Source organism: Pongo abelii, chromosome 19 (assembly GCF_028885655.2).
Source record: "Pongo abelii isolate AG06213 chromosome 19, NHGRI_mPonAbe1-v2.0_pri, whole genome shotgun sequence".
NCBI classification, from domain to species: domain Eukaryota; kingdom Metazoa; phylum Chordata; class Mammalia; order Primates; family Hominidae; genus Pongo; species Pongo abelii.
In genome coordinates, this window is record NC_072004.2 from 53,244,508 (window position 1) to 53,258,036 (window position 13,529).

Below are 13,529 nucleotides of genomic sequence, written 5' to 3' on the forward strand. Positions count from 1 at the left end.
CTGTGCCCTGCCCTCAGGGTCACATCTGTCTCCCAGGAGCCGTGCAACCCTGGAAAACCCAGGTCTAACAGTCAGGTTCCTCCTCTGTGCATTAACAATGGCGTTGACGCCTGCTTTGCAGGGCGCTGGGAGGGGAGAGGGAGGTGTATGCTGGAGAGCTCCCCAAGGGCAAGGCCTGGCTCTGCGTCACTCACTGTCAGATCCTCAGAGCCCGGGCCTGGCCCAGCACATGGCCACCATTCCCTAAGTGTTGGATTTCATCCCTCAGTGCTGAAGGCAGGGGATAGAGCTGAGACAGACCCCCTGTGTCCTGTCTTCTTTATCTACATCTTGCTCATCCTTGCCCCTTTCACGTGCACCCGGCAGAGCAGGTTTTCACTGAGCTTGAGCAAAAGTCAAGCTAGAGCAGCTGATGGATATTGAGGCCTAGATTCACTGTCAAAGAGTTTCTCAAACGGTGCTCTCCAGAACACCATGGAAAACTCATTTACTCTATAAGTTTGAAAATCCCTGCCCACCAGTCTACCCTCGTGTATGAGCAATCAGCTCTACCATTCAGCCCAGGTGTGTGTTTGCTGGACCATCTGGAGGAAGCTGAAGAGACATGAGCTGAAGGCAGAGGGTGAGTCCAAGGTGGGATCTTGGGACAGGTACGAGAAGTTAGACAGAAATGGGATAATTCTAGCCTTAATAACCATAGATAATAGTTCACATTATTATTTAGTTAATAGAATTGTACCCACATTAAATTTCTTAAATTTTTTTAAGAGCTAATGTCTCACACTGTCACCCAGGCTGGAGTGCAGTGGTGTAATCATGGCTCACTGCTTCCTGGAACTCATGGGCTCCAGCAATCCTCCTGCCTCAGCCTCCTGACTAGGTGGGACTATAGGCACACACCACCATGCCTGGCTGATTTATTTGACTTTTGTCTAGAGACGGGGTCCGCCTATGTTTCCCAGGCTGGTCTCAGACTTCTAGACTCAAGTGAACCTGAACCTCCCACCTCGACCTCTCAAATTGCTGGGATTACAGGTGTGAGCCACCACACCTGGCCTAAATTTCTTATGTGCCATGGGACTACAAAATGTCATTATTAGGGGCAGCCGGATGGAAGGTGTAAGAGGACACTGTAGTGCCTTTTCAATATTTCTGTCTAAAATCTAAAATCATTCAACTGGAAACATTTATTTTATAACGTGAAGGTGGTTATCCTTCCATGAGTTTAAAGTACAAAGGCAGGCTCATGGTGTCATCAGAATTCAGAACGCTGGTCGTGGGGCTGGGGGTGCTGGGAGGGGCTAGGCATGGTTGGCTTTGTGATCTGGGGGCTGGTGTGTTCCATCTGTGCATGTCTTTCAAGCTGCACACTTTAATAAATTTTCATAAGTTTAACAAAAAATAAAACGAGGATGGGAAGCTTGCTTGGGTTGTTAAGCCTTGGGAAATCATCCAGCCATGAGACCTGGCCCAGATGCTTCTAGAAACCTGGAGGGAACTGAGAACTTTCCAAGTGGAGGCAGCAGAGGCAAGGCCCTGAGGTGGGAGCGCACTGCTGTTCGTCCCTAGCTCTGAAGGGGGTGCCCTCGTCGGATTCAGTGCTGGGTGCACTGCAGGGCCGGGAAGTCCATGCCCACGTTGTGGCTCAGTGCAGTGAAAGCCAATCTCACCCCCTCCGCAGGGTGTTCAGCCAGCCAGCAAGTGGCCAGCTGGTCCTCCTGGGATATGGCACGGACCCAGCAGCTCTGTTCGAAATCATAATGGGGGAACCAAGGACCCCCTACATCCAGGTCCGTTGGGAGGCGGGGCATAGAGTTCCACTGCAGGAATCTCCAGGAACCCTGAGGTCCTCCCTGAGCCAGGGCCGGGCTGGGCACACCCCGAGTGCCCACAGGGTAGGTGTCTTCCTGGACAGCCCCACCAGGACAGGGTGTGGAAGAACGAGGTGCCCGTGGCGGGGAATCTGACCAAATGGGCTGCTGGAACCGGGCTGGTGGGCCTGGAGGGGCCTGCCTGTCCCCCTTGCAGAGGGTCTTCCCACCACGTGAAGCCAGCGCAGGCCTGGATGCCGAGGACCCTTGCTCGGGTTTGGCTGAAAGGAAAACAGACGCGGTCAGCGTCTCCAGTGAGCCCATGCAGGCCTTTCCGGGCTGGGCCCCACCTGCCTGCATCTCTGTAGTCCTCGGGGTCTCTGTGTAGCCCCCGTGGCCTGACACTGAGGACACGCCTGTAGTCTGCTGATCTCAGAGGGAGGGATGTGTGCTGCCTGGCGTGGGGAAGCTGTCGTGGCATGGCAGGTGGCTCCTGGGACTGCCCCCAGGATTCAGACTGGCTGGAGGCTTCCTGCCACACACCATTGTCCCAGGGCTGTTGGGCCTGGGATACGGCCCCCAGTCAGAACTCAGGTGGGTGTGGCCTTGGATGTCACCCAGCCCCTTGCCACCTCACATGGGGACCCGTCTCTGCGGTGGGTTTTTGGGCCCAGACGTGGGACACCCTCTGCCCTCCTGGGCTGCCCAGTCCATGCCAGGACTGACCGTTCCCACATCTGGCTGAACTCTTGGTTCTGGCTCTGGGCCCGGGGTCCCGCCTGTGCCCTCTCCCTGAATGCTGTGGAGGTCAGGGACACTGATTCCCTTGCCTCCCTGGCTCAAGGCTTGTTGTCCTGGCAACCTTGGAGGAGCGTGCACGTGCGTGGGGCCTCTGCTGCTCTCTGAGGCTGTGGGTGCTTGCAGGGAGGGGTCGGGTCTCCCACAAATGGGCCTGGGCTTGTCTAGTAACTTTGAGGGCCCTGTGAGGGGGAGAGCGAGACACCATGGAAAGTGGGAGGGGGCTTGTTGGAGGGTCTTGCCCACATACCCCTCCTGCGTGCACAGCACGTCCAGTATACAGGCACTGAGCGCCTGCCCTGAGGACCGGTGGGCCTCCTGTACCTTCTTAGAGTGCAGGAGGAGGAGGAGGAAGAAAAGGTGAAGAGGAAGGTCCAGGTAGTAAGGTTGCGGGTCCCGGGCACTCCCCTACTATTGACTACCCCAGAGGGTGACATGGGAGGGGACATGGCACTGGAGCCCACCTGGGGGTGGCAGGTCCTCCTGCTTTCTTGTTAGTTTCTTCATAGAGGCCCTTAGATGCTTGAGCACAGTGTCATCATCCCTGGCCCAGGTGTAAACAAACTGGTTCCGAAAACGTGCCCACAGGCCACACCTGGACGTCTTCATGAGGCGCTCTAGGGACAGGGTGGATATCAGGCCAGGAGAGTTACCTGGGAATGGTCACAGCTCATACCCCATGGCCACTTCAGTCTCCCACTGGGCGGTGCCGGATCCTTTTGTGGCCACCCCAGGCATCCAGATATACACAGGAGACTGTGGCTGGGCGGCGACCTGGGCAGGGAAGTGCGCACCACACTCTGGACTTTCATCTGGGTCATGTGGGGGATGGACTTGGTGTCACAGTGTCCTGCCCAGCCCCCCTGGCCAGACCTCCCTCTGGGCCAGAACTGAGGATCATGAGGACAGTGTGAGGAAGCTGCCCTCGGGCCAGTCAGGGTCTGACCCCAGGGCTCCCCAGGCCCCACTGGGTGGACGTAGACTTACTCTGCTGAACCTTAAAGGCAATGCTTGTTATCGACATCAACACCTGTTCTCCTTCCAGCAAATACACGTCCCACAGGCGCAGGGTTAGCCCGAGAGAGATCTGTGGGGACAGCAGATGTGAAAGAACCTGGTCCTTCCAGGCTGGGGCTGGTGGCTCGAGCTTCGCACGCTGGGGCTTCAGTCTCCAGAGTCAGTGACCTTCCCCATGAGGGTCGCCTGAGCCCTCCAGGACGCTGGGTCAGACAAGGTCTTGCAGCTCCTCATGGGGGGCACTCATTTGAGTGGGGATGTGGCTCCTGGAAAGAGGGGCTTGCCCAGAGCTTGAGGCTTCCCTGAGCCCTCTCAAGTGGGTCCTGGCCCAGTCTGCCCATGAGGCTGGGCCTGAGCCCCAGCCATTGCCCTGGGATGACCCCTCTTGGGCAGAGGGTTTTGCTTGTGTGTCCTTTGGGGACCCGCCTGAGCCTCCTGTGGGCTGGGAGTGAGCCAGACCCCCGGGCTGGGGAAGCAGAGCACTGCAGGGCAAGGAGGGTCCCTGAGCCAGGGTCTCCCTATGCCTCCTTACCCCATCAATCAGTGTCCGGATAAGGCAGCCTAATGAGGAACACTGCCCACGTAGACCTTCCTTGTCCTGATGGAAGCAACAGAGGTGCTCAGGCCACTGGGCTGCCCTAAAAACCTCCCTCTTCCAGGGCCTCTGAAGACCCTTCCCCTAGTGCAGAACACTGGGCAGTGTCCAGAGCTCCCCACAACACTGTCACCTTCCCACACTCCCGGTGGACACACTGCCCTTTGCCCTGCTCTGCGGGAGCTGGGCCCCCATCCCTGTGCCTCTGTCTCCTCCAGGAGGAGGAGGAGGAGGAGGAAAGGAAACCAACTCCCAGACCATGGAGAACCGGATGTCCCAGGTCAGGCCCTGGCTGGGACTCAACCAGTCACCAGCCCCACGAGGGGCTCCAGCTCCCCTGCTCCTTACAGCCCCATGGGAGGCAGGGCCTCTGGGAAGAGCTGAGGGGACCATAAACTCACCTGATGCCACATGGTCTTGAGTTGCGACGTGGGTACCACATGTTCCTGTTGGTCTTGGAGCCCCTGGACTGTCCCGCCATTTGGGCTGTGAAATCCTGAGAAGCCCCCAGCCCATCATGAAATCAGAGCCTTCCCCCAAGATGTGGAGCCATCAGCTGCAAGAGCTGGGCAGCTGGAGAGGCCCCCAAACCCCAAGGCCTCCCACCCTCCCATCTGGTGACCCCACCATGCGGCCTTTACCCTGGGGAGGTGGGGCGGGATCATTCCCTGGAGCCTGGCTGGAGGTTCTCCTGGAGGCCTCCTGGGCCAGGGTGCAAAAAGGGCAAGCCTGACTTTGAGGCCACGACAGGGTGGCCAGAACTGTGTGGGTGCTGGGCTTCCTGGTCATCTCCTGGAAGTGGGGTCGGGCCAGTGAACAGGGGATGGGGAGATGCTGCCACCTGGGCTTGGTCGGCCCATTCATGGGCACCAATGGCAGCAGGAGCCTGGGCAGCTGGAGGGCAGGAGGACTCTCAGGGAGGGGAGAGTCAGCTGCACCGAATCAGAGCCGGAGGGTTTGGCTCCAGGACACAGAGGGTGGCCACGGGGAGGATGAGATGCCCTCTGCTGATGGGGATGAAAGGCGTCTGATTTGGGCTTTGGGGGTTAGCCGTGGACTCCTGTGGGACCCTCAGCAGAGACATCCTAAAGTCTCCCAACAAGCTGGTGACACAAGGAGGGTGCCTTGGCTGAAAGCTGTGATCACCTGGCCAGGGTGGCCATCCCCAGTTCTGGCTGCGGGAGGTCCCCTGGGCAGCTGTTCACTTACGCTGCAGAGAGTGCCTCTCACTGGCCAGCAGCTGCACCAGTGCCCAGAATGCATCCTCCTCAGGCAGGTAAAGGAGGAACAAGGCGGCGATGTGGCTGAGGTCCCTGCAGTAGCCCACCTCCTGCAAGAGCCAGAGTCACCATGGAAGGACATCACCTGGGAGTTCTGAGGTCACCTGGGAGGACTCATGTCATTGGAGAGGGCAGAGGTGACTGGAGAGGCTTCCTCTGAAGAAGAGGCTTCCTCGGGATGTAAATTCATTTCATGACAAGAGCCAAGTCCATCAGGCACTTCAGCACCTTGTCCAAAATGTCTGCCGATAGGACCATCCTGTGTGCGATGCTGCCAAGCTCCTGGGCTTCGGGGCAGCCCCAGGAGGAGGGCACCATTTCTTGTTCTGAGAAGTGGTGGTCAGGCCCAAGTGACAGCAGGAGTCCAGGCCCTGACTCCTTTGTGTGTCAGCTTGACCCCTTGATACCACCCCCTTGCTTGGAGGTTTATGCCAGCAGTGAGCTGGAATCCTACCTCCTATATCCTGGTGGGTCACAAATACTAACTTTAAAAGAAGCAACGACACCCCCACCAGACACCCAATCCTGTGAATATGGAAATACGGCCCGGGAACCTCACTGCCGGGAATACTCACCGGGTTATACTGCGAATATGCCAGGAGGATGTAGAATAGTTCCCGCTGCCTAGGAAACAGAGAAAGGGGGCTATGGTTTGGTTTGTGCAGATGCTGTTAGTTTCACTTTGTCTACACAGCCTAACAGCAAATCCTATTTCAGGTTCAGATGATTCACCGGATAAGCAGTGAGCTTTTCAGGGCCTGAGACTGTTGAAGAAATGTTTCAGTAAAATCCACATCTGTGACATGCAAATAGCCTAGTTGTACAGTGACTTGCCTGATCCTTTTCACTCTGAATGATTTTTTTTTTCTTTCAGTTTGCAGACACGCCGGTTCAGTCTGTGGGTGTACAGTTCCTCCACGGTTGCAAACCAATGTGCAGAGTCTCCTGGCCACCACTGCAGCCCCTCCTGGAGCGACTCCTTCATCCTCCAAGTCTCCAGGGTGGCCCCTATGCACCCAGCCTCTCCCTGATCCGTCAGCCCCTGGCCACCCAGACTGCTTCTCAGTCCCTATGGTCTGCCCTTTTCCAGAATGACCTAGGAATGGGAATCCTACTGTGGTAGCTTATTGGGTCTGGCTTCTTTCCCTTAGCAAAATGCATCTAGGATCCACCCACATTCGTGCAGGCATCACTGGCTCCTTCCCTTTTCTCACTGGGTCTTCCGTTTGAAGGGAGGACCAGCCTTGCTCTCCCATGTTCAAGGCCATCCCCGAAGGCTCCGTGTGTGAGTGACAAGGAATCAAGCAGTGAACCTGGCATGCAGGTTTCATGTGGATGTCAGTTTTCAAATCAGTGGGTTCAATATCTGTGACACTTTGGGGATGCATGGTTCAAGTCCACTGAGCTTTGTGAGCCACTGCCCAACTGGCTGCCAACGTGGCTGTGCCATGTCATGTTCCCAGCAGACCTAGATGAGAGTTTCCAGGACCCCTAATTCTCCCAGCATTTGGTTGCTGTCATTGTTGCCTGGGGGGGGCTCATGGGCCCTCTATCCTGCCACCCTCCTGTGGGTCCTACCATGGGTCCCCATGGGTCAGGGAGAGCACCTTTCACCATTGTGCATGATTTTCTTTGCTGTCTTCTGTCTCCTCAGGATCCTCCTGGGTTCTGGCCCCACATGTTCCAGTCTGACCCAGGCCTTGGAACCAGGGAGGTGCTCAGTTCATGGTGCCGGCTGCTCCCTGGGCCAGGAGAGCTCTTGGCAGCTCTCTCATCCCTCCTGGGTGACCCTGGCTTCTGCTTCAGGGAAGCCCCCATCCCTCTCGTTCACTCCATCTCCCCTGGGGCCCTGTGGCTCCCGTAGGCTTACTTGGCTCCATATCGATCCCTGAAGAAGACATGCTTCCTTAAGGTCCCGCTTACGTCCAGGTCGATCTGGTGGATGTGTTCAGATGACCTCTTGCCCTTCTCTTTCATGATCTGTAGGGCAGGGCCAAGAGGAGGAAGCAGCCTCAGAACAGATGGAAGACTCCCTGCCCCCAATGGCAGTCAGCCCACAGTCAGCACTTCGGGAAGAAAGGACAGAAGGAAGGTTTCCTTCTGCAGAAAGCTGCATTTTGGCTTGTTACTGAAGCCAGGGAGGGTCACCACAGCTGAGTTTGTCTGTGGTGACTGTGTAACCATCTGTGCCCAGGGTGTTCATCTGACCTTCACCCCCAGCCCCCCAGGGTGGTCTTGACGTTCCCTCCAGCTGGAGACCTGGGCCCCTGACACGGCCTGTCCTGTTTGTTGTGCTCTGGCTGAGAGTACCTTGTATTTTCTCGGGTTTTTCAACTTGATTTCCTGAATGTTCAGGAGGACTGACCACACCAGGCCCCGGATGTTCATGGGAATTCCCTTGTACACTCGATCTATGAGCTGTGGGCAGAAAACAAACTGTTGTCACAGGCCACAGGGTGACCCCAGTGAGGACCAGAGCCCGGGGATTCTGGAAATTGTCGGTTTTGGCCCCATGATTCCTCAGTAGAGGTGAAATCAAGTTGGGACAGGGTCTCCCTTCCCAGGACTGAAACAGTGGATGGACACTCAGAGTCGAAACTCTGATCTGAACCTTTTCCTTCCTTCAGGTCACCAGGGCATCCCTAGCCTTGAGCTCTGGGTGTTCCCAGCCCTAGATTCAAATTCCCTCCCAGCAAGGTGACGCTTGCATGAACAGGTAGGGAATCTGGCGACCAGGTCTGCAGTCCTCCGGGCGAGGACAGTGTGCCACCCACCCTCTGAGAGGCTGACGGTGCCAGGCCACAGCCATGGGTGCCTGTCCCCTGTCTCTGCAGAGAGTGCTTTCGGGGGCCTCTCCCCCCACACATTACTTTTGTACTGTGCTTATATGTCTCCCATTCTCCCAGCATTTTCCTCCACTTGCTCGTCCGTCTCATCTCCCACCGATTCTGTCAAATGAGGCATGTTGGAATTAGCGGAGCTGCCAGGCTTCCCAGAGCCGCCCGTGGATGCTGGCTCTTGGGCTCTGGAGCCCTGGTGGGACCCAGCTGGTAGGAGCCAGGGAAGGGCAGACCTCAAGGGCTGAGAGCCTTTGAGCAAATGAGCACCAGTGGGCTGGCTTTGGGACCCCAGGATGTACCAACCTCAGGCCACAGACACACCAGTCTTAGGTCCCAGCCTCTAGGTGGGGTCCTGACACAAGCACGCAGCCACCCCCAAGCCAGGACGGTGTTCTCCTTTTGAAAATGTTATCAAACTGCCAAAGTTAACAGCAACCTGGGGTCAGGTCCAGCAGGGACTGCTGCCCCTCCCAGTGACAGCGTGTTGCCCTCACCCACCACAGCCCAGGCTGGCTGCTTCCTCTGCCTCACTGAACACCCGCCCAGTCCCTACGTCCCTGGACCAGCCCCTCCATGCATCAGGCTCTTACCTTCACCTCCTGTGCAGCCAGAGGAGGCAGCTCCGTCTCACTGTAAGGCAACCCAGGGAGAGCTGAGGATCTGCACGGGGCCTGGAGCCACCCCAGCCTGGGAGCAGACCCCTAGAAAGCACTGGCTCTGTCCCTATCCAGCTCAGGGCTCAGCCCAGGAGAAGGCACAGGGAAGGGAGGACAAGGGCTTTCCTGTGGGTCTGACTCCCAGGAGGGGCAGGACCTGGGAGAAGAAGGAGTGCAGGGACAGCCTGGCCGGGGTTACTGGGGCCCCTGGCATGGGAGGTGGTCAGGCTGCCCAGTGGGGCTGCCCGCCCTGGACTCCAGGTGGTGCTTTCTGCTGCAGCTGAGAAAGGTTAGCCCTGAGATGGGATGGGGGTCACCCACGGTGGGCGACCGGGCCCTGACAGGAGTCCCTCAGGGAGTGACCACATCACCCCACCAGGGTCAAGGGAGACTGCCCTGAGACCTGCCTGGTGTACTCTGGGTGCACCAGGGGCCCATCCCACTTGACAGCCCCAAGGCCCTTGCAGGTTCTGACCTCCCAGCATCCACCTGCCTCTCCCTGCACCCGAGCCACACACCTGCGTTTCAGAAGTGGCGCGGCTCATCAGCTCCCTCCCACCCTACCTCCCCAGGGATCCTCTGTCTCTCCATCTTATGATCCCTGAGGGATACGCTCCTGGCTGGGCTCCTCTTACCTGGCCCCAGATCCCTTCCCAGCACCAGACCCAGGGTCTTTAGCCACAAGCCCTGCTGCCTCCCTGGCCTCACCGTGAGATGCCCAGAATGGGGCCCTGCCCATCTTCTCCCCCATTCTCCTAGGGCTACAGCCACCATTGTCACCATGCCTTTTCCCCTCACGGGACAGTGAGGGCTGTAGCTCTAGGGGAATGGGGGAGAACAGGGGCAGGTGGGCCCTCAGAGACCTGCTGGACAACAGCCCCGAGGCTGGGCCAGGCGTCCCCTCACCCTGTGGCCACAACCCTTGGATCTCACTGGGGTTGTCTCCAAGTAGACAGAGCCAGACCCTCAGGCTGCCCTGCTCCTCTTGTGCTCACTTGCCGACAGAACTGCTGAGAGCCCAGGTGCCTGACCTAGCCCAGTCTCCATTGCCACCGGCTCCCTAGATGGGCCCCACACCTCTGGCCTAACAACAACCTCGGGCTGGACCTGCAGGGGAGCCAGGGAGGAGTTCTGTCCCTGGAAAGGAGGTTGACCAGACCTGGCGAGACATGTCCTGCATCAGAAAGGCCTTTCTAAAAGCAAACCCATCCCTGAGCTGAGACAGGTGCTTTAGGGGTGAGGGGAGTGCAGAGGACTCACTGCAGAATTCCAACGTGATCAATGTTGCCGTAGATTCCAACAGGCACAGGCCCCTTGTCGTCTGGCAGCCCAGCTCGGTGTCCCTGTAGCCCAGAGGGAGCCTTGCTGAGGGGTCCAAGGTAAAGGGTGCAAGGGCCTGGGGGCTTTGGACACCCATCCCTGCCCTGTGCTCCTAGGGAGCGCAGGACCCTTTGACCAGGGTGCACTGGAAGAGGCCTCCCTCCAAGAAGCAGACCGACTTGTACCTTTTCGTATTTCATAATGATGCCCTCTCGCTCTTGTGCCCACCAACTGTCCGTGTCCTCTACCTTGTCCATCCTGTGAGACAAAATTGTCTAAAGGTTACACTGTACCTGACAGCTTCGGAGAACACCTGAACCGCTCCCGCCGGACTCCCAGATGCTGGCTGGCTGCGTAAACCCCATTCCACCATGGCCCCCAGGTAAAAAGGGGCCAGACCCAGTGGCCCACAGCTGCTCGAGTCTCTGGAGTCTCAAGTCCCAAGCAGGGGTGGGCATCTTCCCAAGGACTTGAGTACAGTGGGACCTAGACAGAGAATCCTGTTGTCCCCAAATGCCATGAAATGGGGGCACACGTGCCCCAGCAGGTTGAATGGTTTCCACCTGCCAATGGTGAAGGGCCCATGATGGGCTATTCCAGGGATGTGGAGGCAGAGTGGGCTCAGCGACCAGAGGTCTCTGTACACTCGGCCTCCTGGGATGCTCAGGGCCACAGAGATGCCCCATTTCCTACAGTGAACAAGATCTCTCCTGACTGCTCGGTTCTACTCCGCCCATCACTTTGGCTACCATGGCCCTTCAGTCTGAACAGTGAATCCACTTTAGGAATAACACCTGTTGAGCAGGAGGGTGTTCAGTTTGGGGATGAAAAAGATCTATTGTACTCATGGAAACCACATCTCTTGCAGAGGGACTGTGGAGTCCACCACTCTGAGCTGTCCCTACAGGAGGAGACTTCATTTTCCTGGGTCACTGAGGAAGAACATTGGGTCCTTGGTCCTAGAGAACACCTGGATGGACCGTCCCTCCTGGGAATACTCGGGACAAAAGGAGGGTGAGGCCCCAAGAGGACCACACAGAGCAAGAAATACCTGGGGAGAACCCTAGTGCCTGGACCCCTTTGAACAGAAGGGAAGATAGTCTCCCCTCAGCCAGTCCTCCAGGGATCCTTCATTTTCCACAGCTGCCCAAGGGCAGCAGGCTCCCCCAGACAAGGGACCATGTGTGTTCAGTGAGGCCCACAGCGACCATCAGGACCCAGCTTAGGGCACAGAGGTGTTCTGAGGACCGTCCTATTCACCCCACCCACAGTGGAGCTATACCAGTGGCTATGCCAGGACCAGGCTCTGCCCCATCGGGATCGGAAACCTGGGCAGATTTGGGATCTAGGGCAGGGAGGTCACAGGGTTCAGGCCTGAATTCCAGCACAGCACACGGCAGGGCTGAGAGCAAAACTCAGGGTCACGTCTGGATTCCCAGGCCGGTTACTGCCTCTCTGACCCCAGACGTCTCATCTGTCGAATGGGTACATTTGGGAACAGCACCCACTCTACGAAGCCACCATGAGGACGAAAGAGCCAATCGTCTACACGGGCAGTGTAGAACGGGCGCCTGGTGAGTGCTCAGGGATGACCCTCCTCGGTAGCTGCCCCACAGATGCCAACACCGCCCACACCGTAGCCACTGTCCCCAAGTCAACCTGGAGGGAAGAGAGCAGGTCACTCACCTGATTCTGATGAATCAGCTGGCCTGGGTTATGCCTCTCAGGGAGAAAACCTTTGAGTCCACAGAGCTGCTCACAGATACCACCGCCTGTGTGTAACTGCTGTAGAACACTGAGGCAGGCCAGAGAGCGGATAGGTGCTAAGCACCAGTGACATTCTGAGGTCATGGCACGCATCACAATGGGGCCTTGCCCGGGTCAGCAGGGCCCATAGTCAGGGTCCTCCGCTGCCTGAGGCGTCAACATGCCTGCCTGCGATGTGTTTGTGCACGTGCGTTCACACGTGTATGTGGGTAAACACGTCTGTACACGTGTGTGTTGCTTCTCTGGCGAGGCCCGGCTGCCCCACTCATGTGTGCACCCAGTTCCTCATCACTGTCACCCCCGAGGCCCAGGGCCAGCATCAGAGCATCCATGGGTGCTCCCTAACCTCAGTCTTCCCTGCCCAGGGTGGTCCTGGGATACTCATAGGGGTGGAGGGAAGTGACTGCTGCTGTTGGATCTCAGAATTCAAAAGCTAATACTATTACCTAATGATCTTTTTAGTGTCTCTAATGGTATCACTTCTTCATTTCTGATATTTTAACTGGGTATTTCTCTCCATGACCCTTGGATACTGTAGCTAGAGGATCATGTGGGAAAGTGTTGGGCACACACTAGGGGCTCACTCTTCTAGACATGTTATCTAAAACCTGGTTCATCTGTCCTTCCATGCAGGGCCTAGGGGATGCCAAATTCCAGGGTCCAGAAAGAGCTTGGGATAAAATGAAACTTCAAGGGGGCGGCTTTGACCTGGGCTGAGTCTGCCTGTGTCATCCAACTGGAGTCTCAAGTCCTGAGGCAGGACGTCCAGATGCCCCAGTGCAGGGTCCTCCCGATCAACACCTGCTCCCCTGTACTCATTAGCAATCTCACCCACCCTTCTCTCAAAGCACACTTGGCTCTCGTATCCAGGAGCTCTGCATCTGTAGATTCAGCAACAGCAGACAGAAAATATTCAGAAAATAAATTGGATGGTTATGTTTCTATTGAACATGTGCAGACTTTGTTCTTGTCATCATTCCCTAAATAATACAGTATTGTAGCAGGACGAGTCACAGACAAAACTCCTCAGACACCGGATTAAAGAAGGAAGAGGTTTTTTATTCCACTGGGAGCATCGGCAGACTCACATCCTAAGAGCCAAGCTCCCCAAAAAAGAAATTCCTAGCCCTTTTAAGGGGTCTATGTGAAACTCTAAGGGGTCTATGTGAAAGAGTCATAATAGATCAAGTAAGCATGAGGAACGTGACTGGGGGCTGCATATATCAGCTAACAGTACAAAAAGTTTTACAGTGCTTTCTCATACAGTGTCTGGAATTTACAGATAACACAAGTAGTTTTGGTCAGGGGTTAATATTATTTTATTTTAACCAGCAGGGACAGGTGGTGGCGCCAAGGTCCTCTAGCTATTTATCTTACTTCTGTTTCTTTCCAACTTTTTGCTTTCTCCCTTTTCTCCTGTCTTATAAGCTAGGGAAAAGGGGAGT

General features: G+C 56.6%; 2 protein-coding genes across 13 annotated transcripts in view; one reads left to right on the top strand and one right to left on the bottom strand.

Annotated features, from left to right (window-relative positions):
• The window catches only part of LOC100449172 (unconventional myosin-XIX), a 77,435-nt gene extending 64,394 nt beyond the window's left edge, over window positions 1-13,041 (top strand). For 5 of the 8 annotated variants that reach the window (XM_063718786.1, XM_063718784.1, XM_063718783.1 and 2 more), the window contains 2 exons: window positions 6,376-6,575; window positions 7,488-7,865. In XM_063718786.1, the coding sequence (XP_063574856.1) occupies window positions 6,376-6,575; window positions 7,488-7,740 (453 nt within the window). In that variant the 3' untranslated portion in view covers window positions 7,741-7,865. Of the gene's footprint in view, window positions 1-6,375; window positions 6,838-7,487; window positions 11,892-12,717 lie in introns of those variants that run through there. The other 3 variants (XM_063718796.1, XM_063718797.1, XR_010138283.1) reach the window with 2 other exon arrangements.
• On the bottom strand, window positions 692-12,341 carry LOC100462373 (TBC1 domain family member 3G). 5 transcript variants are annotated; one of them, XM_054536882.2, is made up of 15 exons: window positions 12,004-12,341; window positions 10,503-10,575; window positions 10,258-10,340; window positions 8,932-8,971; window positions 8,372-8,449; window positions 7,812-7,919; window positions 7,372-7,481; window positions 6,077-6,125; window positions 5,431-5,551; window positions 4,623-4,717; window positions 4,159-4,224; window positions 3,597-3,696; window positions 3,074-3,226; window positions 1,657-2,092; window positions 1,170-1,613 (listed from the first exon to the last, which is right to left on the bottom strand). In XM_054536882.2, exons 2-15 carry the CDS (start codon window positions 10,572-10,574, stop codon window positions 1,481-1,483), a joined length of 1,644 nt encoding a protein of 547 aa, XP_054392857.1. In that variant the 5' UTR covers window position 10,575; window positions 12,004-12,341; the 3' UTR covers window positions 1,170-1,480. The 5 variants fall into 5 exon arrangements, with proteins under 5 accessions (XP_054392852.1, XP_054392853.1, XP_054392855.1 ...); XM_054536877.2 differs by having other exon boundaries at window positions 692-2,092; window positions 8,276-8,449; window positions 12,004-12,339; XM_054536878.2 differs by having other exon boundaries at window positions 692-2,092; window positions 12,004-12,338.
• Window positions 13,042-13,529: the final 488 nt, after the last annotated feature.

Coding starts and splice junctions, on each gene's coding strand:
- LOC100462373 (XM_054536877.2), bottom strand. CDS start 10,574: ATGGACAAGGTAGAGGACACGGACAGTTGGTGGGCACAAGAGCGAGAG. Junction 7,920..8,275: donor CACCGTCAGCCTCTCAGAGG/GTGGGTGGCACA, acceptor TTCTGCCCACAG/CTCATAGATCGAGTGTACAA. Junction 3,227..3,596: donor TGCCTTTAAGGTTCAGCAGA/GTAAGTCTACGT, acceptor CCCTGTCCCTAG/AGCGCCTCATGAAGACGTCC.